The following is a 26597-nucleotide window of genomic DNA, read 5'->3' on the forward strand; positions in this document are numbered from 1 at the left end:
ATAAAAATAACAGTGAGCTGCAGTAGACCCTTGTGGCCTGTTTGTTGATATGGTGAAAGGCAATGCAGAGATATAAGTAAGATGCAGAACAAAGTCATTTTCAGTACGACTTTCTTTCAGTACGACTTTTTTTTTTTTTGAGTAGTTTATTCACTTTGTCCTAGTCCCCTTCATAAGTGCTCCAGTTTTTTTTTAGTATGACTGAAAGATTTAAAAACTAAATACTTATTTATTTCTTAGTGTTCTTTACATTTTCCCTTTTCTATCATTGTAGGTACATTCATAGAAAGTATTGAGCTAATCAAGACTACTTTGTGAATTTATGCAAAAATTAGAAGGGGTGTATTTGAAATGTTATATAGTTATATTTGAAATACTAGGTAGAGATATGATATTGGTGCAGACTTATCTGGTTATACATTTTATATTGATTTGCCTAGTTATAAGTGAGGACTTTAAGAATAATCAAACTTCTCTTTTGTTTGTACATGTGAAAAGTTTTAAAATATCACTGCAGGAAATTTGCTTTGTGAGATTATGGAGGACCATGCAGTGAGGGTGACTTCAGTAACAGTAAATATGAAATAAAGATCATGACAATATCATGGAACATATTTTGTACTTAATAAAATTAGATGATAAATCTCATAACTTAATATGACAATACCTAAAATAACAAAAAATCCAACCTCTTAATTTTTGTTTTATACATACCATTAAGTTAGAATTTAATTATGTTATAACTAATTATTTCTTTTAACCCAATGGTTACCTAAATCAAATATGTTTTCAAGTTCATATTGAAATGGTTGCCTGGCAAATCTACTATGAAATCTCCACCAAGAAAAAGAAAAGTTTAAATTAGATGTTTCCAATTGAAAGCTGTTAAATAAAGCTAGCGTCATATGGTCTAAAACTCTCTTTCAATCATCATTATGAGATTATTCTTTGGCATTTTACCAGCTACCAGATAATTTTTACTGGCTAAACTATATAAGAGGTAGTAAATTGTAAAATTAGATTTAAATAGGAATCATTTTAAAATCCTCAACATATATCAAAGATAATAAACCAATCGATTGTTTTTTTATCCCTGTGCCATAAGGGAAACAAGAGGCATTATTGACAAAGGAAAACATTATTAAATTAGCTATTGATTGTGGGCAAAAAAATACCCCAAGCCCATCATATGAGTTACTGTCACCATCAGCAACAAACAGTTTTTGAGGACCTGCTATTTGTACATGGAAATAGATAGTTGTTGTAAGTTGTTTATGTTATATTTCCTCAGAAAGGAATGGGGGGGACCTCAAAAGATACCTTATTATATCATAATAATTATTTCTTATTTGCATTTAGTGCCAATGGGAGCTGTTTCCGTAGACAAATAAAACTTATAGAATTAGTGAAAAGATGATTTAAGAATGAGACTTGTAGCCAATGCAAGCTCACATGTAGCCATTTTTTCATTTAATATTTATTTGTCTAATTTTCTATAATAAATATATTCTTATCATTGGGAATCTTGATTGCATTAAAAAGGAAAACTATTTTGCTATTCCTAACTATGTATTAGGTTGCTCATTAGAATAGGCATTTATAATTTTACCATCATTACTTTTAAAGTACACATTATAAATGGCACTGTTTTCCAAAGAATATATGCTGGTTTCATACTTTAATGAATAGCATGTTTACTTATTTGAACTGAAGAACCAGGGGAAACAGTTAATCAGGAAAACCATAGAAGGCCAATATTAAACATGCACCTATTATTTCTTTAAGCACTTATTCTAAACTTCTGTATTATTCTGACAGAAATCTAAGCTGGTTACATAGTGCATATCAAATAACATAATTGTAAAATTGATACTGCATGGTCAAGTAAGTTCACCCATAAACAACAAGAGAGGAAATTCAGAGGTAAAAGTCAGATTTGTGTGGTAGGTATGTATGTATACAATCCTACTTAGCCCAGATGACAAGACAAAGGAGAACAAGCACCCAAGTAGTACATGCATATATTACAGGCATATTCATTTATAGGCTCATGTGCATTTTCTAAAAGCCAATTAAGATGAGCAATCCTAGACAGCTTTGAAATGTGAATGTTGGACTAAGTACAATGATAAAAGAGCTGACTAAAGGTATTCTCTAGGTCTGTTTTTTTTTTTTTTCTGTCTTTTCCATGAGGAATAGGAACTGCCAAATAATGAATAAGCACAACTCATCATGTAAAGAACAATCCCAGCATGGAGATATTATTTAATATGCAGATAGATAGGGGGTACCCTGGATCAGAAGTAATTATTAAGCATTAACAATGTCAACTCATCTGTACAACACAAAAGCAAATATAGCACTTTATAAGAAATCATGAAAAAAAAATGTTTCCCTTCCTTCTGATTCTTAGAAGGAGCTCAAGTTAATGAAATGAATTTTAATAACACAACAGATAAAAGTCCTAGACTCTTCTAAAAGGGAAGAATTTCAGGTGAATCTTTCAACTCCAAACCAGTTATGGTTATGATGAGATCATCTAACAAAGAAGGAAAAAGATAACCTAGAACAAAACAGGAATGTATAATGTTTACCTTGATGAAGGTATATAGCTTTTAAAATTTTAATGTTGAAGATCTTTTAATCAATTTGAATAAGTTTTACAATGAGGAGGGTGTGGAAGAACCCTATAAAAGAAAAAAATATGCTTGCTAAGCTAATAAAATGGATAATAATGGGATGTCAAAATTAAATGCTAGATAAAATCCATTTATGATTTATTAGGAGTGAAGAAGTTCTTAGAAACATTATAGGTATTGGTTTTTAAGTCAAATTGATAAAGGATGTAATCTGTTTTATATCATAAACATAAAAGCAAAGACCGTTTGAGTAGCATTTCCCCAATACCATTCTGCAATCATTCCATTTGAGGTGATTTTCCTTGGTTTAAATTTTCCAGTAGATTTCTGTGAGTTATTTTACTTCAGATTTTTTTTTCCAGACCAGAATGAGCTTTGTGGCGGTTTACTTTCTTGACAGTGCTGCCTAGAAAGACTCGAGTTTTGTGATTTTAGATATCTCTCATTTCATGTTTTCAAAGTTATTGTGGTGATGTTTTTGGAGATAGAAATTCTGGAAGCAGTGGCATCACTGATGAACCATAATTTCTAAGTAACTGCAGTTTCTGACTGATGTCCGAATTCCCCCCAAAAGTGTTGTATTAACTATAGTAGCTTATCTTTATAAAGAAGGCCATACCAAAGACACTAGTAAATTGAGACCACAGTCTTAGTCAAGTCATAAAATACTAGAACCACTAAAAACACTCAAGGCTCTTGATCCTTGATATCCCAATTATTTCCCCCTGATGCCTTAAAGTATCTGCACAGTGCTGCAAAGCTCAGTGTTTAGCTGGGAATTTTTCTGAAGGTAGACAATGCTTAAATAATTTCACATTTAACCAATCTGAAATTGTTCTCAGTTGCTTTCAGGAGAAAGAACTGGCACTGAAAGATAGAACAGGGCAAGAGCAAAAGCAGAAAGTTGCATGAGGAAAGTTCTTCCAGACTATGTCCTCAAGGGGATCCAATATATAGATGATGCATGAAAAAGTTTTATCAGTGATTCAGAGGTTTTGTTTACATCCAGAATCACTCATGTATTTTATGTCAAGTACAACAAACATCTAAATTATTTACTGGGATATTTTGTATCCTTTTCTTTGAAGTCTTGGGGGTATCTTACTTTGACAGACCATTTTGATTGGGAGATGTAGCACATTGCCTTAGATTTGGCCTGGTCCTTCACTAGTTCTTTGATAACCTCCCTCTTAAGCCCACATTTCTATATCCTTCACCTACATCAAAGGCAGGCTACCCAGAGACATAGCCACCTCTAACAAAGTTGGTTCTCATCCCTGAATATGTTCACAAGATTTGTGCACTAATGGAAGAGTTCTCTGGACACAACAGTTTTACTCTAATACTTCCTTATGGTGAAAACATGTTGGTTATAACCAGGGAGGTCATTATGGTACAATTCATGTAAGTTGACTTTTGAGACTTAAACAAGACCTGTCTTTCCTTTCAAGATAATCAGAATGATCTGGGTGTGTGCTTTGGGGTCATATTTTCTATAGAAATGTGTGTATGTATTCTGCATCGTAGGAGGGAACACAATTTCATTCAAACTCCTGACCTGCCCTAACATGGTCTTCAAGTGGAATAAAGTTCTCAGAAACCCAAGACATTATTAATCTTGTCATTTACACAAGGTGATAAGTCCTTTTATTTTTAAACAGGCCCTTGACAGCTGGTATTTAGTAGGTAGAATGAGAGATGTTGGCTGTTTGCTCTGAATAAAAAGAAATGTGTCGATACGAGATTATCTAATGCCTGATGTATATTTTTGAAGAAATGAGATCTAGAAGAATGAGTGCCCCTCAGAGAATACAAAGTCAGAATTCACTTTGGGGATCCTGCCAGCTCCCTTGTGGTTAATGAACGGCAGCAAGACTCTACAGTGTTTTCAGTTGGAACAGGCATTGTTCTCATTTGTGCTTTACCTTATAAAGTTTTAACTGCTTCCAGGACAATCATGGCTGATTTGGCACACCCGCTTTCACTCTACTTAGGTCCACGTGAGTGATTCTATCAGACTGTGTGACACTAGAACAGTATTATTATTGCAAGCTTATTACGGGCTCAATTATAAAGTTATTTTCTTTGGCTTGTTACTGAAGAAAAAAAATCCACTGTCCTGCATCATTCAATTAATGCAGTTTGTGCAAATAAGCAAGGTAAATCAGCTATGTGTAAAGTAAAAATGTAATTTGTTAGCCTCTTCCCACTTTTTAAAAATGTTTGCCTCTACTGTCAGGTAATTTGTTAATTTTCTCTTCCTTTACAAGGATTTCTGGCCACATTCTGCATGACTCCTTTTGATCTTAAAATTATTATTGGCTTTGGGCATTTTCTTTGCTTTTAAGTTGAGTTCCACTTTTATACCAAAGTTATGCTCTGCTGTTTTAAGATGAATGCCAGCTGGCAAGACCCAGAGACTGGCTTTGTGAACAGTGCCTAAGCTGACTCTGGGGGATGTCATATGGCTGATAAGTTACTTCCCTCGCCCGAAGATGAAACTGTCTCAGACATAGTTTGCTATTTGGTATTTACATGATAAAGCAAACAGCACCACTTCTCTTCTTCATGTAAAAATACCCAGAATACAACACTGATAGAATTCATACTAGGATTTTATGTTAAGATTCACCGAACACATAAGTTAAAAAAGAAGACCTGAAGGACTCTTGCGCATTTTTAGTAATTAGCGTTTGCCTGTATACATGCCTTACATTCAGGTAGATCTCAAAACAGCATACACATAGTAGACTCCAGTTATATCTGGGATGATGCCCCAAAGGTAGCCATCAGAATGGTTCACAAGCCATCAAGAGGGGGAACATATTGGTCAAGAACACAAAAAACCCTCTATTTTTGTAATAAAAAACCCTGATGATCTTTATCTTTCTTATAATGTAATATGGAACTTTTACCAAATGTTGAGAAATCATTCAGGTCGATCTTCAGAGAGTCTTTGTAGACTCAGACAAGATGGCCACTTTAAAGACAGGTGGCTGAGAGCTCTGTAGAGAGAGATCCTTAGAAGTTATTTATGAGACAAATTGCAAGACTTCCAGGCTGGATACTCTGTGGGCTCTGGGTGTAATAATATAAGTGGATCTTTATCACTTGTCCATTTTATAGAAACTAAAAGCAACAGTTAATTCACTATTTTGTATCATTCAGTAAATTATGCTTGACTTTATCTTCATAGTATTATCAAAGAGTTAAAGAGGTAGAGAAGAAAAAAACTTCTCCAAAAATGTCTTGGTTTAGCATATGCGTTTGTTTTCCATTTTGAAATCAGATATAACAAGACAGTATCTGATTTTTCTCAATTAATATTTTTTAAAAAAATGTTTAGATTGTAACCCTATAAGCAAGCAAATACAGGGTACCTTCTCTTTGGAGAAATTTAGGGTTGTTTGCTTTGGCTAAACTTAGTCATGATAAAACTAACATTTTACTGGACAAATTTATGTTCTGTCATCAATTTCTATCTGTTGAAAAAACTCTTCTCTTATTAGTAAAATTAAGCTCAGAATATATAATTGGAATAGGTTGCTTCCTCCAGAGACCCCAAACTTGATATCACTTTTGCACTACTGAATTGGGCTCTCCCACAGTTGTAGGGGTAAATCAGGGGTCCATACCGTGCTTCCTGAGGCCATAATAAAGGCACACATTGAATCTATGGACCCTTGCAACCTCTCTGCAGCACCAAGACTGACAGACGTGTTCATATCAAATGTTGACTTTATTCAGACATGTAAACTGTCACCTGCTTCCTCTCCTATCTACCTTCCAAATGGGAAAGTTTTAGTCACCTTTTCTTAGTCTTGTGAGTGGTACACCAAATGAAGCTATAGAAAATAAAACATTGAGACCAAATGTTGGGAGCTGGAGGAGGAAGAAATCAACTGTCAACTTCAAAGTGAAAAGACAGCAATAGTCTGAAAAAGTTGTCTCTCAGTACCGATTTTGCAGGGAGTACATTTCTCTATTATTTCAATTATTACAACTTCCTGAATAGGTTGAAGGTCATTCATAATTCACACTTCTGTCATTTTTAGACATGCCAAATACAGTCTATTAAGCATAAATAAAACTTCCAGTGCTTGACCAGGGAAAATAAATGGGGATTCATAACAATGAAGCCTTGTTCATCTTTTTAAAAGTAAATGATATGTTTTCTTTCTTTCTTGTTTTCCCCCTTGTACGCTGAATTTTTCTTTTGTCTCAGCAGTACAAACATAATACTTTAAATCGATTCAAGCATAGCAAACAAGACAGCAAGGCTGGTCTGACAGATTTTGGATATTTCTATTCTATAGGATAATAAACAAGAGCTCATATTATTACCATTTGTAAATACATATAGTAACATAATTCGATGGAGGATTTGGTTAAACACAAACCTTGACAATATAAAACCAAACTAGCCTGGAAGTCTATTAAAAGTTCCTATAATACTTAAGACTTTCCATTTTCTCTGTAAGGACTTAAATAATTAAAGAAAATTAATATTTAATGATATATATTTAATTTCAATTAATTCCAATTCCAATTATATTTAAGATTCATGTAACAAAGTATAATTATATATAAGCTAAATATACATATAATTAGAGTTAATCATATGCCATTTATATCATATGGAATAATGATAATATTTTATATGAATTAAAAATATCCAAAAATGTATACTTTGCCACATTTATATTTCACATATAAAATATATGCCATATTCAAGCACATATATATTTATAAATAAAATTGTATGAAAATTTACCTTTTGGAAGCATAACATTTGCTAAATCAAATTACCACTTTATTAGTATTAACTGAATGAATATTCTCTTGCATTTGGAACTGATTTCAGGGTTTGATTAAGATAAATTAAGAATAATAATTATATTTTAAGCATTTAATTCCCCTCTTCATGTATAATATTATATTTATGTCCTAAATTGTGAATTTTACCGATAATAAAAGTTTATAATTTGGGGATTTAGTATTACTTTCAACTTGAATTATTTAGAATTTAAAATAAACATTTGGAAATTTTATTAGTGTGCTCTTTTAACAAATTTGAAAAGATAAAAGAATGTGAAAAAAATCTATTATTAAAACATTTACTATAAATATTTATCTTTATAAATTGTGGTATACATAAATTTGAATATAATATGCATGCTTACAAAGAGAAAAATATCTTCCTGGACAAGTAAAGACTCCAGCAAGATATTGGAAAATTTAATTTTTTCATGTGATAATATGAAAAGACTATCTCAACTTTCAAAGGTTTCAAGTATATGGAGAATTTGGTCATGTTCATAATATGTTGTGTTTCTGGATTTTAGTATCAGCTACCAAGTGGAAAATCCTGGAGGAGTTAACACAGTTTAAAACATTTATCATGACTTTCCAAAAATATATACTTTATGTACAATTATATGTCCTACTAAAGGACCCATTCTTTCAGTCTTTTACATTATATTTACAATAATTGAGGTTTTTTTTCTTGCTAGTGGAACATTCTGAGAGATAATCAAAAACTGGCTTTTGTTTTAACAACTCTTTTGTATCAATTAAAGCATTTTCTAAGTGTTTAAGATTTTGAAACTCTCTTTATATACTTGAGTTGAATTCATCAGAAAATTTCAGATCCAGGATATTTTTATTTTGGATCCAGATAACTTTTTCCACACAACTCTGATGAGGGAGACCTGTTAACTCTTTTATGGAATTTAACAGAGTAATTGATTCCCTTCCATTTTTCTCCTACACAAAAACCAGAGACGTTCTATTAGCAATGTCTCTGCTCCCGCCGTAACTCAGTTGCCATGATTCATAGGACCACAAGACAGCTGAGATTGTGGGAATACACTGATTTGAAAGACATTATAAGTATTTTTATAAGCATACAAATCTGTGAGAAAATCTCCATAAATCGCTTCTGTTCTTTGTTGTATTTTTATTTGCTGAAAGATATATTTTAAAACATGGAAGCACAGATATATTTTCTGAAAGGTTTGCTTCTTCCAGGGATACAGCCCATTATTTTCCCATGTAATTGCTTCAATGCAACAAATTGTCATTTTTGTTTTGGATTGAATTACTCTTCTTGCTTCTCAAATGCTAATGTGTTACTATCATTATCATTGTTAGAAACCAAATTAAATTTATATATTAGACATCTCGTTTCAAATTTTTGAACGATGCTTGTGGGCTACTGTAATTAGAGGAGAAAAACATAATTTTACTTAAATGTCTCCGAGATCCTGAGGAATGGAAGGTAATGAAGATCATGAGTGGCAAAAACACCTTCAGAAAAGGACTAGATTCGTAAGGGTGTGGTAGATGGGACTTCGAGGCACATTCTTATTGCTATATGGGAAAGCATGCCCAGAATCTGCCCTCATTATGTCTGGCGCTTGCCAGTTCTTTTCAAACCTCAGTTTCATGAGCACCATAAAAATTCACTTAAAATCCAAAAGAACACCCTGAAGTTAAAATCTACTTCTGCTTTGCCTTGCCTTTCATGGCCTGGAATGTCACCTTTTACCTCCAGTAAATAAAGCCAACATCAACACTCTTCCATGTCTTTTATTTTTTATGCACTCAATATTCTTCACATGACAATCTGGACACTTAAAGGGAAATTACAGTAGTGATCTATGTCCCTGCAAAGAGAATTGTCTTTATAATATATAGTTACAATGTATCCATCATTTTCTTTTGTTCCTTGGACTGTTCACATTGGATTGAGTAAATCTAAAATGGAATTAAAAGAGACATGATTAATAGTGGACTACAAAGAAGTAATGATATCATAATACTTTCTTAAAATGACCTGGCATGCTGAGTAGCATTCCCCCACAGAGACAATTGCACCGTTTGACTGTCTTGCAGGGTATTGTCCCTTTAACCTCACTATTTCCGAGAAGCCACCAAAAAGTTCTAATATGTCACAATTCAAATGTCAACATGTTGTTGGAAAGGAAACTAATAAGTTAAACCTGTGAGAGATGCCAAAAAAAGAAGTGATTCAAACTGTTGAGAGAAGTCTATTGTTTTCTAAAGGGAAATACAACTGTAGAATGAAACAGGGTGCTTATAAGTATTTCTCTGAAGGTTTAGGGGGAAAAAAAGTAAACTCATGCATTATGATTATTACTTTTTTTTTAATCTGGTAACTTTTTCAGCAGAACTGTTCCTCTCAGTGTCAAAGAAGGGAGAATGTGAAGATTAGGCTTTAGATGCAAACTGAAAACTTACTAATTTTTTTTAATGGAAACAGCACAGAACAAGTAATAATTTTCCTGATAGTCTTGATTCTATATTTGGACATATAAAGAAACTCAGTTTAAACTATAATCTTTATTGCAACACTTTGTGTTTGGCCTTATTTTCTATAAACAAACTTCAGATGGGTTAAACTCCTATTGAATGAAAAAAAATTAATTCATTTTGACAAGAAAGAAACTAAGCAGAAAATAGTCCTCATTGAGGTGTTTTTCAAATTTAGCACAATTTGGTGCTCTGGTCTTTTTATAGAAAAATAAACAATTGGGCTTTAGAGCCACCTACTGGAATAAAGAGGCACGTACTTATGTTTTATGTCCTCAGCTTTTCAAAAGATAAACAAATAGATAAATACAATCAGAGTATGAGCATTTCTATTGATTTCATAAGCCATTAATTTATTCAGCTTTTCTCCATTTGAAATATCAACTGGTCCTGCAGGAAACCATAGTTAACAGTAGTGTCTTCTAAAAAGATAATTCTTCCTGTTTCTTCATAGGATGTACCATTTGTGTAATATGATTTTCCTTCTTGTTTTTGTTTACTGGTTTTGGTGGTGGTGGTTGTGTTTGTGTGTGTGTGTGTGTGTGTGTGTGTGTGCACGTGCGCATGTGTGTGTTTTGTAGATAGTTAGAATCTGAAACTGGGACTCTTTTTTTGTTTTTGTCTTACCAAAGTTGGAATTTGTTTATGGACAACTTAGTAAGAAGATTAGGAGGAAAAAACTCTCACTGCTGATGTTGGTGAGAGAGAAGATATAAGGCAAATGAATAATCTCCTTCTCAAGAGTATTGTGGGATTTTTCAAAGATACCTTAGCAGAATGTACAAATAGTAGACTGTATAACTTCATTCTTTTTTATCTGGATATAGAATTGCTGCTTAATAAAACTTGTAGAATAAAATGGAAAAACTAAGACAGTTTTTATGATAAAATGAATAAACATCTTAAAGATTTTCATGCTTAAATTGCTTTCGTAAATGGAAAAACCCTGGCGCCTGGATATACCCATTGGTCAATGGCTTGCCTAAGTCACCAACCTGCTTGAGCAAAGGTAGGCAGCTCTTGGAAATTTCAGGTTTGGGTTCTTTCCACACTTGCCCTGCTGCTTTTCAGTCAGTCATTAACAGACTCATTAAATCTTTCCTTTCCTCTGCACTTTGCTAGAAAGCAGGGGGAATAAGCAGCACCCTCACCAGCCCTGATAAATGAATCAATAAAGGCTAATGCCTGCTTTCCAAGAGTGGCAGTCAGGAGCTGGGGCATGAGGGAAGGACCTAGGTATGGGAGTCCCCTTCTGATTGGTGAGAGGGGCAGTCAGTGTCGAAAAGCAAGATGCTCTCCTTGGATTCTGTTCTCTAGAGACCTTGTTAATTCATCTTCAGAGCACCTTGTTGAGAAGGGGCTGCTTTTGCTAACTTACTCAAGAGGGTAGCTGAAGGTTGGCCAGAATACTGCAGGATAATGTAAGACAGGACTCAGATCTGTTTATGTGTGCCTTGCTAGGTACTTTGAGGAATTCAGAGACAGAAAAACTCTTGGTTAAACATTACATAGGGTATATATGACACAGCAAGCCTCACATTGAGAAAATTTGATTTGTGAAGTAGGATTTGGAAAAGATATGTGAACTGGCTTGAAGGTTACAGCTTTCCAGTTGCAACCAGAGGGTTCATTTTCAGTATATAAAATAGAAAGTCACAATCCTTTTGGCAAAAAATAAATAAATAAAAGGAATATGTTTATTAAGATATGAGAAAGTGTACAGATAACATAATGAATATCTTGCTCTTTGCTAATATGCATGTCTCTGTCTTTCCTCCCCTTGTTCTATTTTGGTCTTGAAGATATTCTATAGAGTAGTCGCAGACATTGCGCCGGGAGAGGAGCTCCTGCTGTTCATGAAGAGTGAAGACTATCCCCATGACACTATGGCGCCCGATATCCATGGTCAGTACTGCTCACAGCGCGGTCCCCAGAACCCTCATTTAGAGACTGTATCATACTTGGCATTTCTTTATTAGCTTTCCTGACCATCCTATGTCAGTTCTAACAAATTCATTCCCTCGGAGTGACTATTAGATTGATGGCTTGCTGATATTAAACTCAAGTAAGTAGAGGTCTTCCCTGAAGTGCAGGTCAAGGGAATTTTAAATATTTGAATTTTAAATATTTGAAAGACATCTCCTTATACCTTTTGTCAGTGCCTTAGGCACTGTGAGAATCCTTCCACTGTTTAGGAGTCATTCCAGGGAGCCTGGCTGGGAGCTTATCTAAATCTAGCAGATGCTTCTCCCATCCATTGGCCTATTTTACTGGGAAAAAAATGTTCTTATGGGAGTAAAATTCGAATCATCATGACCCTATGGGTAGTATCTGTGGCAGGGACACTGAGAACAAAGTAGAGATGAAGACATTCTAAAGTCAGCAGAAGTTATACTTGCCAGGGCCCTATTCTAAATTGAAAGAAGCTGGAGCGGGGGGAGGGTTGATCAAAAAGAATAATAATTAGTACTCATGAATGTTTAGGTCAGATTAAGAGTTTTCTCTTTGTGTTCATCTTTAGCACTGAGATGAAAATTTAATATTCTTCATTCTCTTTCCTGTTAATTTCCCTAAGATAATGTGATTGGTTCAACAGAATGTAGTGATGTCTTTAGAATATTTTGCTGGAGCATCACTGGGAAGGGTTACCCATTGAAACCTACAGAGAGGTCAGGATCATGCTACCCTCCATCCCTCCAGCATCCCAAAGGGGAGGGCCTCAGCTTTTGCCTCTGTACCTCTGTGAAGGCAACCTTTTTACCTCCAAAGTTTCTCTGCCCACCTCTGGCCAAACTATATTCTGCCTTTTAGGTTATACCGATTGTATTTGGGGGTGCCTTCTGGAATTCATTTTCCTCTTGGAAACTCTGACACAGGAATGGCTTTAGAAACCTAGAGTTCTCAGTCAGTCTGGAAAAGTTTGAGCCTGATGGGGAGGGGCATCTGGCCCAATGGGAAGTGTGTTTTGGCAGTATGTGTAGGGGATGCGCAGATGATTAAAACATGCAACCTGAACTTTTTCTGGTGAAAGGTATCACTCATCTGTAAATGTTAGATCTAAAATGTTTTCAAATAGTTATTTTTGACATCAGTGATTAGTTTACTGCTACAGAAAGACCTAAGTAGAAGTGACTGTTTCTCTCTTAAGGTCACCATTCATAAATTGCCTTCCTTTAAAATGTTCTTGAAACATAGGTTGCTTGTTTCCAGTGTATTATATCCCTATCCATTCATATGTCATTCATTTACATGTAAGGTTTATAATGTCTAAATGATAATTTGTATTTTATATGTCTAGTATTTAATTTAGGAAAGACAAAAACAAAAATACATATATTGCATACCTACTATGTGCTAGATATTATATGCTTTCCATATGTTGTCTCATTTAATCTTGTACATAGAGGTAAAACCAGTGAGGAAGGAATTATATTCATTACATAGATGAAATGAACAAATGAAATGAGAAGCCCAGGCAAAGGAAGGCTCAATAAATTGAGTAGTAACACCACATGGCTAGTAAGTGGCAGAGTCAACATTCAAAATAAAGTATTATCTGCCTCCACCATTGTTATTGGTTTAGTTTAAAGTAAGCCAGTTTTTTGGATGGATTATAGCAGCGACGTCCTACTGGGCTTCTCTGCAGAGAAATTTCGACTGGGAGAAATTCTTCCCCAAACCAAGTCTGAATATGTCCCCATTTCCCAACTTCCAAGGGCTTTCTCTTCTCTTCTCTTCTTGACATGGACCTGAAAAGCCCCTGCTGACCTGCCGCCCTCCCTAACTTCCTTTCCCTCTCCTCCCTGACGGGCACCCTCTAAACCTGCCATACTTCACCATGGCCCTACCTGTCCATGAATGTGCCATGTTTTTTTCCTGGCTTCTTCATTGGTCTGTTCTAGTCCCACTGCCTGAAATGTCCCCTCTCATCCCATTTCAGCTGGCTGGTACTTACTCACTATAAATCCTTTTCTGAACCACTTTCCCCCAGATTAGACAGATTGGGCATTTTTCTCAGTGTTCCCTTAAGCCTTATGCATGCCTCTGTCATAAAATATATCACAGTTCTTTGTCCACCTGTGTATCCCCTTGAGTTTCTTATTCATTAATTCCCTGGCAAAGTGTTTGACATTTGGTACGTGACTTAAATAGTTCCTCAAAAACACTTAGTCAATGAACAACTGAAGAGCCACATCTTCCTTGGCTGTAGGTCTACAAAACAGGCATTACGTGTCACATTGTTTGCCTTGGGTGTTTTTCAGCATCATGAACTGTTTTCAAAATGTCTGTGTTTGTACCTGTGTGATCTGTGCAGACGGTGGCCTCCTGAGTGACCTCACAGATATAGAAATAGAGTAGAAACAATTCCATCCCTACCTGACTCTTTGTAACCTCACTATCTCTAGTCTCAACTATTACTGTTTATTCACCTTATTCATTTAGAATGTAAATTCATGGTATGCTTGCTGTTTAATAAAGCTGTCACTTAGCTCTGGCCCTGAAGTAACATAAATTATCCTAGAAGGGCACTAAGGACATCCTGTGCCCCATGTTGATCTGTGATGGTTGCCAAAGTACTGCCAAAGTCACTGATAGTAACAGGCACAAAATGTGGCTCAGGTAGGGCCTGGTGACCTCTGTGCCCTCCAGGTAACATGGCATTGGTCCAGGGAGGAGTATGTGGGGCAAGGATGTGTTCAAATCCTGACTGACTCCTTGTTATATACTTCCTGATTGATTACTTAACTTCTGTGAGCCTCAGGACCCTCATCTGAAAATTGGGATAATAATCAGAATGATGATTTCTCATACTCAGGTTTTAAGCAATATCCATAATCCATGTCCCAGCTTGAGAAAATAGGTGATGCTCAATAATTAAGAATTATTACTCTCAGTATCCTCTGAATACAGAAAAGTTTAATCATAAAGTTTTATCTGATCAGGCATTATACTATAGCCACAGTAATTGTTTTTGTTATTATTTCAGATTCTCTCTTGAGTTCTTTATATGTATAATTTCTAATCCATGTTAAAAAAAAGGGTCATGGTGAAAATGAAGTCACATAATTTCAATTATGGCTTGTGTAATTCAATCAGAGAGCTGGTTTGGGGAAGCAAATTCTAACCACCCAATCGTCGCAACACCTGAATTGTTTCCACAGAAGAACGGCAATATCGCTGTGAGGACTGTGACCAGCTCTTTGAATCTAAAGCGGAACTAGCAGATCATCAAAAGTTCCCATGCAGTACACCTCACTCAGCATTCTCCATGGTGGAAGAGGACTTTCAACAAAAACTCGAAAGTGAGAATGATCTCCGAGAGATACACACCATCCAGGAGTGTAAGGAATGTGACCAAGTTTTTCCTGATTTGCAAAGGTTAGAGATGGCATGCTGCACCTTAAAACTTGTATATTTACTCTTCAATAAAATGTTATCCTGAATTTTGAGAGTTTATGCAGTTGGGAAATATGGAACTACAGTGAACCAGACAGATATGCTAGTGTCAGAAACCATCCCCCCACCCCACCCCCGGTGGAAATTCTTATCTGTAAAATGAAGTTAGAATTAGTTATTTTGTTTCCAAATAGAAGCTAATGTTATATTATTATTATTATTATTATTATTATTATTATTATTATTATTATTTTGCAGTGCTAGGGATAGAACTCTGGGCCTCTCACATGCTAGACAAGTACTCCACCAATAAGCTATATTCCCTAACCCCTAAATTACTATTTAAGTAATGTTATTGAGAACTGAAGTGAACTTTACAGGAATAATGACGTAGAGAAAAAAAAAATCAAGAGTGCTGAGAAAAAAAATAATGCTAATTAGTCCTTTGCCAGGAAGCAATAAAGCTACCTGCAGAAACATTTAATGATGTTTTTAAAAAGAAGACTGGATCTAGTACTCACTTAAAAAACAGGTTCTTTTGATAGTGCAGTGCAACTCATGGTTTTGATTTGAACTATTATCTAAACTACACATATATAAAAGAATGAAAGAACAATGTTTAGTTTTCTAGTACATTTCCTAAAAAGAAAAAAAAAGAATATAATGATCTAAATGAAGTAATTAATTTTTATTTTTAATGAAATTAAATTCATTATTTCAGTGATTCATTAATTTTTTATAACCCTTTGAACATTTAAAATTTCTATTGAAGAAAACAACACCTCTGGAACCTACTCTTTGAAAACTATGTTGATAATTATGCTACAAAATGCTCCTTTAAAATCAGAAAAGTAAATAAACAGTTATTGGGTCTTTTATTTGTTTGTTCCTTCCCTAATGGATTTTTCCTTGGTCCACAAACAATTTTAATAATTACATTCATTACTTTGCTTTTAAATTTGGAAATGATCATTGGAAAGTATAATTAGAATTTAAAGTGAGTGTAACACAGTATTTCAGTGGGAATGGCCCCGTATCAATTGGCCTTGCTGGACGAGGTGAATAGCTCAGAGTTGGTCTTTGACACAACACCTGTTTCAGTGTACCATTTCATTTCCCTTCCTTCTCAGTGGCTCCTTTTCCTCCTTCTCTTTTTTCACCTCCATTTATTGCTCTGGGTCCTCTTCTTCTAGTTAGGTCTCTTTTAGGAAAGGATTTTATATAGTCACAAGTTAAGTTATAAATGACCATTAAGACATTAAGTATAACCTCTTCCTGGAGGAGACTGAGTCAAATTCACACATTTCTGTCTTTGCAAATTCAGAAGTAATTTAGCTATTGGAGAGAGTTTTCCTGATATGCTTTAAATTTATCTCTACTGCTTTATGTCAATCTACATAGAGAATAAATCTGTTACATATGTTTGATAAAAAGTGGATTTCTGTTAAAAAGACATCACAGAATGTCCCCTAGATAGACTCACATCCAAATAAAAAATACAAAATGAAACTAGCAAATACCATGAGCAGGAGAACTATTGATACTGAAAAATAGCATCTTTGGTATCAGTATTTTTTTTAGTTTTATCATAGAAAATAATGAAAAGCATTATAAAGTAAAAATTGACAGACTAAACAGTAACTCTACTTGGAAAACAGTAACTCTTATCATGGAAAGTGTATACAACACTTCTTGGGTGGAGAAAGCTTCTTAATCTACTAACTGTACAACTAAGCTTGAGCCAACTCTACCTAATGCCAAATCCAACTGCCAGTTCAGTTGATTCAAACATTCAGGGGAAAAAAATAAGTGAACCCAGAAAACTTACCTTTCCTGCTAAAGTGTTTCACTATAGAGCTAAATGTCAGTCTTTCAGGTGGCATGTTTTGGTTATGAATTATGTTCTGTAGCCACGTGCAGAACTTCCATTCTCTGAACATTTTCCACTTTATTGAATGTTATATTGTTGCTTTACATTTTCAACAAGTGGAAATTCCTTTCTTGACATGACACATTCTTCTGTTTTGTATATTCTATCTAAAATCCTGAGGAAAGAATGCAAAAAAAGAGCAAGAAAGAAGCAAAGATTAATATACAAAAGTAAAGAACCCAGAAAGCTGATCAAAGCTCTATAAGTTGATATTAAATTGGATGACAAGTGGAGATGTCTCAATAATGCCTGACTGAATTGCTTCTATGTTTATGAAAACAATGTGCATTTGGTTTTGTGAGAAGAACTTTTTTAAAAATCACTAATTAGCCAATAGTTGATAATTCTGTGGAACAATATGGATTTTATTCTAGGTTAAGAGAAGCAAAGAAAGAATATTTTCTCTTGCTTTGCTATCTCACTCCTGCTCCTTGAGTGCCATATTCTCATTCTTTCTTTCTTTCTTCTTCTTTTTGGTACCGGTGATTGAAATTAGAGGTGCTTTACCACTGAGCTACATTCCCAATCCTTTAATTTTTTTTATTTTTTATTTTGAGACAATCTTACTAAGTTGCTGAAGCCAGCCTCAAATTTGTGACTCTCCTATCTTAACCTCCTAAGTCACTGGGATTACAGGCATGCGCCACCATTCTTAGCTCATGATATACCCATAAAACTAAACCTTATCCTTGGAGTTAGGGGAAGAAATAGGCTCAAATAGGTCCATCTTTTGCCACTAGATTTCCAGGCTTATGATTTACCATACAGCATATTGAAATATATATCATAATATGACTTGTCTTCTTGGATTACTGAAGATAGACAGTGAGAATTGCGATATGTACAATGAGTCCCTGACTTAGTTCATTGTTAACTGCAGTTATGGATATCTCTCTTAACTCCTTTATTAACATTTCCACTTCTGTACCAAACAGAGTATTACATATTATAGATAAAGATAAGGCTTCTTATGACTCCCCACACCTGTTCTTTCCTGGTACTTTGTGTTCACAGAGATATCTCCACTTGTGCTCAAATAGAATAGCATTCCCAACTTGACTGACTCATGCAGCACACAAAGAAGTTCATGTGCCAGTATGAATAGAATTTTAGGGAGGAAGCTGAGGCAGAGAATTAGTGTGAGAAAGGTACTTCTAATTGCCAAGATATGAGAGCATGCACTTCATTTTCTTACACTCCCACCCACACACAACCACAAAGGAACATATTCTTGGTGCGCAAAGGTCTTAACTGATATTCAAATTAGAGTATACATTTCGTAGAGAAATAAAATGATCAGAGCATAATGCATTACACTATTATATTTAGTTGTAATTCATCAATTAAAAATTAAAAAAGAAAAGAAGACGTAAGAAAATTTAAAAACCATGGAAGACAATAATTTGTGTATATTTGATAGTTGTGTTCTTTTTTAGTAACTTTTTATTATGGAATGTTACCAATCTACACAAAATTAGAGAGGATGGCACTTTCAAAAACCAATATGTTCAGGGGCTGGGATTTTGGCTCAGTGGTAGAGCGCCTGCCTAGTATATTCCAGGCTCTGGGTTCAATTCTCAGCATCACATACAAATAAATAAATAAAATAAAATAATTTATCAACAACTAATAAAAATATATATATTTTTTAAAAAAACCAATATGTTCAGCTTCAATAATTACCACACAAGGACAATCTTGTTGCATCTATACCTGTTTTGGATTGTTTGAAACAAATCCCAAACATTGTATCATTTTATTCCTAAGTAGTTCAGTATGTGTCTTTAGAAAGTAAGAACTCTTTTAAAGCATTAGTCAATACTACATTATAAAACTGATTTAACATTATCAAATATTCAATTGGAGTTCAAATTCTCCCAGTTATCACATAACTTCAAAAATTAAGATTAAAATAAGGTCTATATAGAGCAATTGATTGACAAACTTCTGATAGCTATTTGTTCCTGTTGTCAAATTCTCTCTCTCTCTCTCTCTCTCTCTCTGTTGTAATTTATTTATCAAATACTACTGAGGGGTTTTCCCCCCAGTAACATTTCCTCCAGTCTAGATTCCCTGTAGAAATTGTATTTCACATCTTTTTCCATTCCCTTTCTTTCCTGTGAACTTCTAGTTACATCCCAAGTCTTAACTGGGATTTAGGTTCAATGTTTTAGCAAGAATACTTCATCCACGATGTCTTCAATTTCCATCACATGTAACGGATTGCCTAGATTCATTAACTTTTTAGTGGCAGCAGAATGGATGTATTCTAATTCTATCAGTCTTTTGTCATTTGTTATAAGGATTAATTTATGTAGAGAAATTGTCCCTCATTCTCTATTTGGTCAACCTAAAGTACAGTTCATATAGGGAAAGCAAGATATGCATGAGTTTTCCCCTTATTTACTAGTTTCAGAATAATGATTGGCTGCATAACATCCTCCAATGGTAACTGGTAGGTTCTGTTTGTATGTTTTGAAGATTATTATTATTGAAAGGTATATTATTATTAATGCTTTAATTGTCTCACCTTTGCTCAGTGGACAACTTTCTAACTTGGTACCTAATTCTTTGAGCATCATCTATAATTTTCTTTTCTTTTCTTCTTCTTTATTTTTTATTAATGTTATATTTTTGCTTTTGATAAACAACATGTTAAAAATGCATCTTGTGTATTTTATTAGATTTGAAATTGGCCATTTCTCCAAGGAGCTCTTGTTACTGTACTTTGGAGTGGTACACTACCATGTTATATGTGTGTGTATTTACTCAACAAAAAGATGCAGACATCTCACTATCAGAATTATCTATTATCTGTACGTTTTTCTTTATTATTCTTGAAGATTTCAAATGAAATAATAGAAGGGAGAGAAAGATTTGAAGAGAACAATCTAAACTTTAAAACGGATAAACTCTTCTTGTGAGAAACTTCTACTTTTTTCTTTTGTCTATATCTATATACATATATATCTGTACACACACACACACACATATATATATGTATATATATATATATATATATCTGTCCATTTGTCCATTTGTCTGTATCCATCCCAGGGCCATGTTGGAAAGCTGCTTGTTGAATAGTTAGCTTGTTGTCTTTTTCACATTGTGACATCAATAGAAAAAAACATACTCTTTCCATGTAGAGATTATACATATTGGAATACTTGACTATATGCTTTTAAGCACTTTCTTAACATTTTTTGTTGGAGAGTTTGCATTGAATGGAGCAGATATTAGCAATATGTATTGCTGTTGGAATTGTGTACTGAATCCAGAACTGAACAAATAGCTCATTGTTTATCAGGCTCCTAAATTGGCAGATCATCCCTCCTGGTTGTATTACAGAGTCACTTCTCTTTCGGTGGGAGACACAGTCCAGGAAGCATGAAATGTACTTTTGTCTACCACAAGCCTGTTTCTTCTTTTTCTTTTTTCTCACCTCCATTTCTTTTCCTTCTCAAATCTTTCATTGTAAGATTAGTAATAAAATAACATTCTGTTTATGAAAGTGTTCTTTGTCATCAAGTTTATTAAATCAATTGTTCTCTTAACAGCTTGGAGAAACACATGTTGTCACATACTGAAGAGAGGGAATACAAGTGTGATCAGTGTCCCAAGGCATTTAACTGGAAGTCCAATTTAATTCGCCACCAGATGTCACATGACAGTGGAAAGCACTATGAATGTGAAAACTGTGCCAAGGTACAGTGAATTTGTAGGCTACTTGGCCTCTCTCTGTCATCCTTCTCTCTCTTAATCCATCACTTGCTATGATGTATGAAAACAAGCCTTGAGAGGGGGAACTATAAATATCTTGAGAAAAGTAGGCTGAGTGTTGTATGCTAAAAGGCATTACTAGAGTGTATAAAAACACTTAGTGGGTATCCTTTTATTTTTGTAAGGGAGGAAGTGAGGCTTAATGGTGAGTTCCAGAACTAGGTGTCAGACATCCTTGGTAAATTCCTGGTTCCGCTACTGACTTGCCAGTGTGGGGTTGTTTTATAGCCTTATGGGGAATGAAAATTTTATCCAATGTACATTACCGATTTTTCTTAATAGCAATTTGTGCGGAAGTCACATAAAGTTTCTGAATGCCCATTCAGAAAGAATGGGAGACTCCTACATTTGCAGATTTTTTTCCACCCAAGTCCTCACTGTAAATCATGACTTGGTTCTAATTAAAAGGAATAGAGCCTCTGCCTTAGTGGCCAGTACTGAACAACATATGGGCACAATGAAAGTATTCCACTTAGACCTTAACTCTGGACTGTAGGAACAGTAACTTGTAACTTTTGATTCCCACATGTTTTAATTAACTAAAAGATTTCTCCAATAACTTCTTATAGTATTTGAAGACCTCTTCTCATGATAGTGGAAATTGTAATATTCCAAATTTCTTTAAAGATGTTTTTTTACTCGTGGTATGTGTTGGCTGACTTTTAAAATTTATTTTTTAGTACAATGTCCAAAGAAATTGTTTAAGTTTGCTGGTAACTTAGTGAAACACAGTGTTAGAATTTTATTTACTAGGGAAACTGTCTAAATATATTTGGGTACTTTAGTCAAAATTCCCCAAAACTTATACATAATGTCTTTAGTAAGAGAGTGGAAATAGCATATCAGTTTTAATAATGGTCTGACCAGCATTTTGTTGTTTAATTCCAGTTGCTGTAAATGGGGTCAAAAAGGTCCTGAATGTGACCTAATGATGCCATTCATTATTTTGTTCTGTAACTGACACCAGTAGGTATCCTAAGCTAAGGACTTAGAATTGAATCATTTTCAGTTCTTATCCTAAAGGAAGTTACACTTTGGAAAAATGTGTCTTGCTTTTAGTCTTTGGGGTAAATGAATAAAACAAAGTAAAGCAAATTCCTTCTTGAGTCATCCCTGGTCTTCTTTATTGTGTCCTTGAATTAAATTTCTTGATTAATCAGTACTCATTTCCTAGCAGGTTTTCACGGACCCTAGCAACCTTCAGCGGCACATTCGCTCTCAGCACGTTGGTGCCCGGGCCCACGCTTGCCCGGAGTGTGGCAAAACGTTTGCCACTTCATCAGGCCTCAAACAGCACAAGCACATCCACAGCAGTGTGAAGCCCTTTATCTGTAAGTTTTTAACACTCCAGCCCTCCTTCCTGCATCTGTCTCTCCTCCAAAAGGCACTACGATCTGCAGAATGGCCACACATGGCCATTAGGGGAATCACCGTAATAGCTCTTTATGGTCCAATCCAGTAGGGCTATTTTCTATTACAAGAAAATCTTTTATAACCAGATCCATGGTATTTTGTCTATGATCCCTGGGGTGTTTTCTTTTAGATGAAATCAATAACAGGTAGAGAAAAGAGAAGTCGTTAAATAATGAAAGGGAAGCCTCCCCGGGTTGTAGGATTTAATGGAGACAACCAGATTTGCCTCACACTGTAAATGTTCATGGCTTTGTAAAATAGCAAATAGCAGATATCACTGAACAAGATGAAGTGATTAAAAACCTGTTCTGGATCAGAAAGAGCTGGAAGAACCCCACCTGGCAAGTAGGCTTACAACTCTGTCTGTATGTGTCTGTGTGGATGCTTGGGAGAGAGAGAAATAAAATGTCCTTTAATCTGCCTATTGTTGCTGCTCTCAGGCCAGGGACCAGGTAGTACTGTTCCTTGAGAAGCAGAACATTTTCACTTTGATGCTGAACATGCTGCTTCTCTTACCTACTGCACTAAAGCAAATTTATAGGCAGCATGCTTTCAGGGGACATCCAATCTGGCCACCTACTTAGAATATCCCTGGACAGGGCACTTGAGTAACACATTTCAAGTAAAGTTAAACTCAGCCCTCATTTGCTGCTTCTTTGGTCCACCCACTCCTCTGTATTATACTGAAATATTTTATAAGGAAAATCAGTTGTTAGTCCATCTGGGCAACAACTCTGAGCTTCTTTTATTCCGTTGCATGGCTGGGCATATAAATCCAGTGACTCACTGATTTGTGCTGCAAACTACAAAACTGGCTTTGGATCCAGATACGCACAGAATTGGTGGAAGCAGACTCAACACTTGGCAAAACCTCTGACTTGGGAACCCCTTGAAAAACAGTTTTTCTGACAAATACCTGTTGGATGGTGGTAGGAACAGGTATATGAGACAATTCTATAAGACGTGGTAGAAAAAACTAATTTTCAGTGCCAACATGGAGGCGCCAGAGGCGAACTCTCCGTTTCTTGCCTTGACACAGCTTTCTTTTGTGCTTCCAAGCACCAAGAGAGCTTTTCATTCCTTTCCAGCTTACACCAGAGTCCTGTTTTGCTCAGATGTTCTGTTCTCTGGGTGGAGTGAAGTGGACTCATAGATAAACAAAGGGTGCTCTAGTGTCCCCTGGGGAAGCTCTGTTGAAAGCCTTGGGAAACCAAGTGTACAATAGAAATTTTAGACTTCTTGTCTCAAAAAGGCATTCGTGACTCTAGGCCATGATGCCCTGAAAACATACTCGGAAGGGCTACAGACATGCAATATCATCGATTTTGTTTATTTCTGAATTCTCAAATAAAATGTTTTGTAAGTTTTATTAGGTACAATATTAGAGAATTCATGTATTTCTGGCTTGTAAATTTTACTATGTTTCTGTGAAAGAAAGAGAGAAAGCAACCACAAGTAATTCTCATCACCCACTTAATGTCTTTCTCTGTAATTTAAAGTAAAAGCCAGAAAATGTGGACTTCTATCATCTGAGACTCTGGGATCTGCAATTTTAATTGTGCTGAAGTCAAGGGTTTCACTTTAAAGCACCCTAGGTTGCCCCTTTCCAATCAGATCGCATGAAGTATTTCCCATGAATGCATTTTCAGTAATTATTGGTAAATTTAAACAGCAGATGGCATTCTTCAAATATAAAATCTGACAGAGAACCATGGAGTAATTATGAATAATAGCCGTGTAATTTCAGAACAAAAGGGTTTAAGGATCAGGAGTTGGTGTGGAGACTGGAGTGGAGGAGGTTCACCTAGGGCTGATATCTGTTTCTCACCAGAAGGCCACACACCAAGATTCACCCCCACTGGTGTGTTTATGGCAACTGTCTCTTATTACAGTGTGCCGCTGAGCCTCAGCCCAGGCTCACCAGTGCTAAGGTAATTACTCACTGCCTTTACAGGAACCTCCAGCCTTCCCAAATAGAAACCACATGCTCTAATAGGCTGGATATATTCAAAATGCCTCTTAATTTGTTTAATAAGTAGAAAAATGCAATGTTAACTGCTGGCTAATTCCTTATTACTGAGAAAATTACAGTAGAGTATAGACTTCAGCATCAATTGAACCAGTTTACCTGGAGGCCTGGTGGCTGGTGACATCCCAGGCCAAGGCTTCAAAAGCTGGAAACAAAGTCTAAGGAAATAGCCTGGAGTCTATGTTCTTGAGAATAGAAACCAGTGCTATTCATTATGTAACATGGGGTACATCCAGGCAAGTCAGGTGCACCCTCTGTTACCCCAGTACAAAGGAGTTCTTGGTTTTCTAAAATCTATCCAGATGAAAGAAGAGTAGAGAGCAACATTTTTTCCTCCTCAGAGTTGCCAGCCTTTAAAAAACTTAGACCTTGGTTGAATACCCATCACCCATCAGGATGTTTTCCCACTGCCTTTTGATGTCCAGAGGAGAAACTACTTTCATGATGAATGTGTTTTTAGAATTCTAACAATATTTTATTGATGATTTTTTTGTTTTAATTCATGGCAGAATTAGTATATCTAGTGAAAAATCTGATGTTGTCACCCTCACCATGGTATGATTTTAATTAATGTATCAAATAATCTGAATAGAATACATACTTATGGTATATTGTTGACATTTAAAACAGACTCTGATCAATATGTTCTGGTAGAATGATTTGAAAAAAAAGTCACCCACATCTTCTTTTGCTGTTAAAATGCATGTTGCGCCTCTACAATGTTATGAACCATCCCATTAATTGAAGGTGCCTTTAGTATTACCAAGCACATTGACATACATTGTAGCAATAAGGTTGATCGTTAAGTGGTAAAAGAAATAGATCTGCAATCACTTGGCACTTCCTGTTTGTATGTGTGTGGGATAATCCAAGTTCTGGGAGGATTTTTAGTTGACTAAGGTCTATAAAATCTCCTTTGCATGATTTTTTTAAAAAAATTATGATTGATTTGATTTAGAAGTGCAACCATCCTGCCATTCTGCCCTGCAAACAGCCATCACAGGAAAGCAATAACTGTGAATTTTGTCTTAAATTTAATTTCTTAAAATTAATTTGTTTTAACAATTACCATCAACATTATAACAATTATATCATATTGCCGGAGGTATTAGACACGTATAGAAGTCCTGAAGTGAGCTCACATCTAAAGTAACTCATCCCTGGGAAAGTTAAATAAAAAATGCTTAGGCAATCGATAGAATCCTGCTATGATATGAACAGGAAGGATTCTCACCTCGAAGGGTTATAGAATATGGTCTTAATATATATTTAGGTATGTTGGTACATATGTGAGCAGGGAGATATTCTACTCTATTGGCAAATTCTTGAGGAAGGGGATTATTTCACAGTCATATCCACTGCTGTGTCCTTTCTGGATAAGAGTGTTCACAGCATTCTCCCTGGCTTACCATAGTTGGCTATAATACACAGAAGTCGTGCCCCAAGATAACCAAGGAAGATATGACAACAAGTGGACATGTTTCCCAAGGACAGAGGTTTCATAAATGCAGGAAGGTTAGCACAACCACTGGTGTGAGGGGAAGTCAGAGGACGTGATCATAGTTCATGGGAACCAGCAATGCAGGATGGGCTACATTCAATGTAGTTTCCTTTGCAGGCTTAAAATAGAGCCATTGTAAATTATGTCAGTCTTTCTCGAATCATGAAAATGATTGTTAAAAAAAGTCTCAGAATACACAATGTGCATTGTTGTGTGGCTTTGATGTGTGAATGATGAGAGCGTATGATATAATACCAATTAAATAATGGTCAAGCAGGCCCAGGCTTTACCCCCCCCCCCCCGGGGGAAAGGTAATAAAGGGGAAAGGCTACTTCATTTTGTTTTTGTGTCTTCAATATAGGATTCTTTATGTGATCTCAAATTTTGAAGGTGTTCCTGTTATGTTTTGTACTTGATACATCTTAAGATTTTGATTTTAAAGATTCTGCTAGTATAGTAATGGGGTGGGGGAGCAATGCATGCTGGAATTTGAATTGTCCATAAATATTTAAGTATACAAATATGCTAAATATTGTGCAAGGGGGAATGACAAAATATTGATTATATGTG

General features: G+C 35.3%; 1 protein-coding gene across 9 annotated transcripts in view; it reads left to right on the plus strand.

The window, feature by feature from the left end:
• Mecom (MDS1 and EVI1 complex locus) overlaps positions 1 to 26597 on the plus strand; it is a 543758-nt gene that overhangs the window by 485264 nt on the left and 31897 nt on the right. For 6 of the 9 annotated variants that reach the window (XM_076867222.2, XM_076867224.2, XM_076867229.2 and 3 more), the window contains 4 exons: positions 11777 to 11879; positions 15137 to 15353; positions 20862 to 21009; positions 22259 to 22415. In XM_076867222.2, the coding sequence (XP_076723337.2) occupies positions 11777 to 11879; positions 15137 to 15353; positions 20862 to 21009; positions 22259 to 22415 (625 nt within the window). The remainder of the gene's footprint in view (positions 1 to 11776; positions 11880 to 15136; positions 15354 to 20861; positions 21010 to 22258; positions 22416 to 26597) is intronic. The other 3 variants (XM_076867223.2, XM_076867225.2, XM_076867230.2) reach the window with 1 other exon arrangement.

This window comes from Callospermophilus lateralis, chromosome 10 (genome assembly GCF_048772815.1).
Source record: "Callospermophilus lateralis isolate mCalLat2 chromosome 10, mCalLat2.hap1, whole genome shotgun sequence".
NCBI lineage: Eukaryota > Metazoa > Chordata > Mammalia > Rodentia > Sciuridae > Callospermophilus > Callospermophilus lateralis.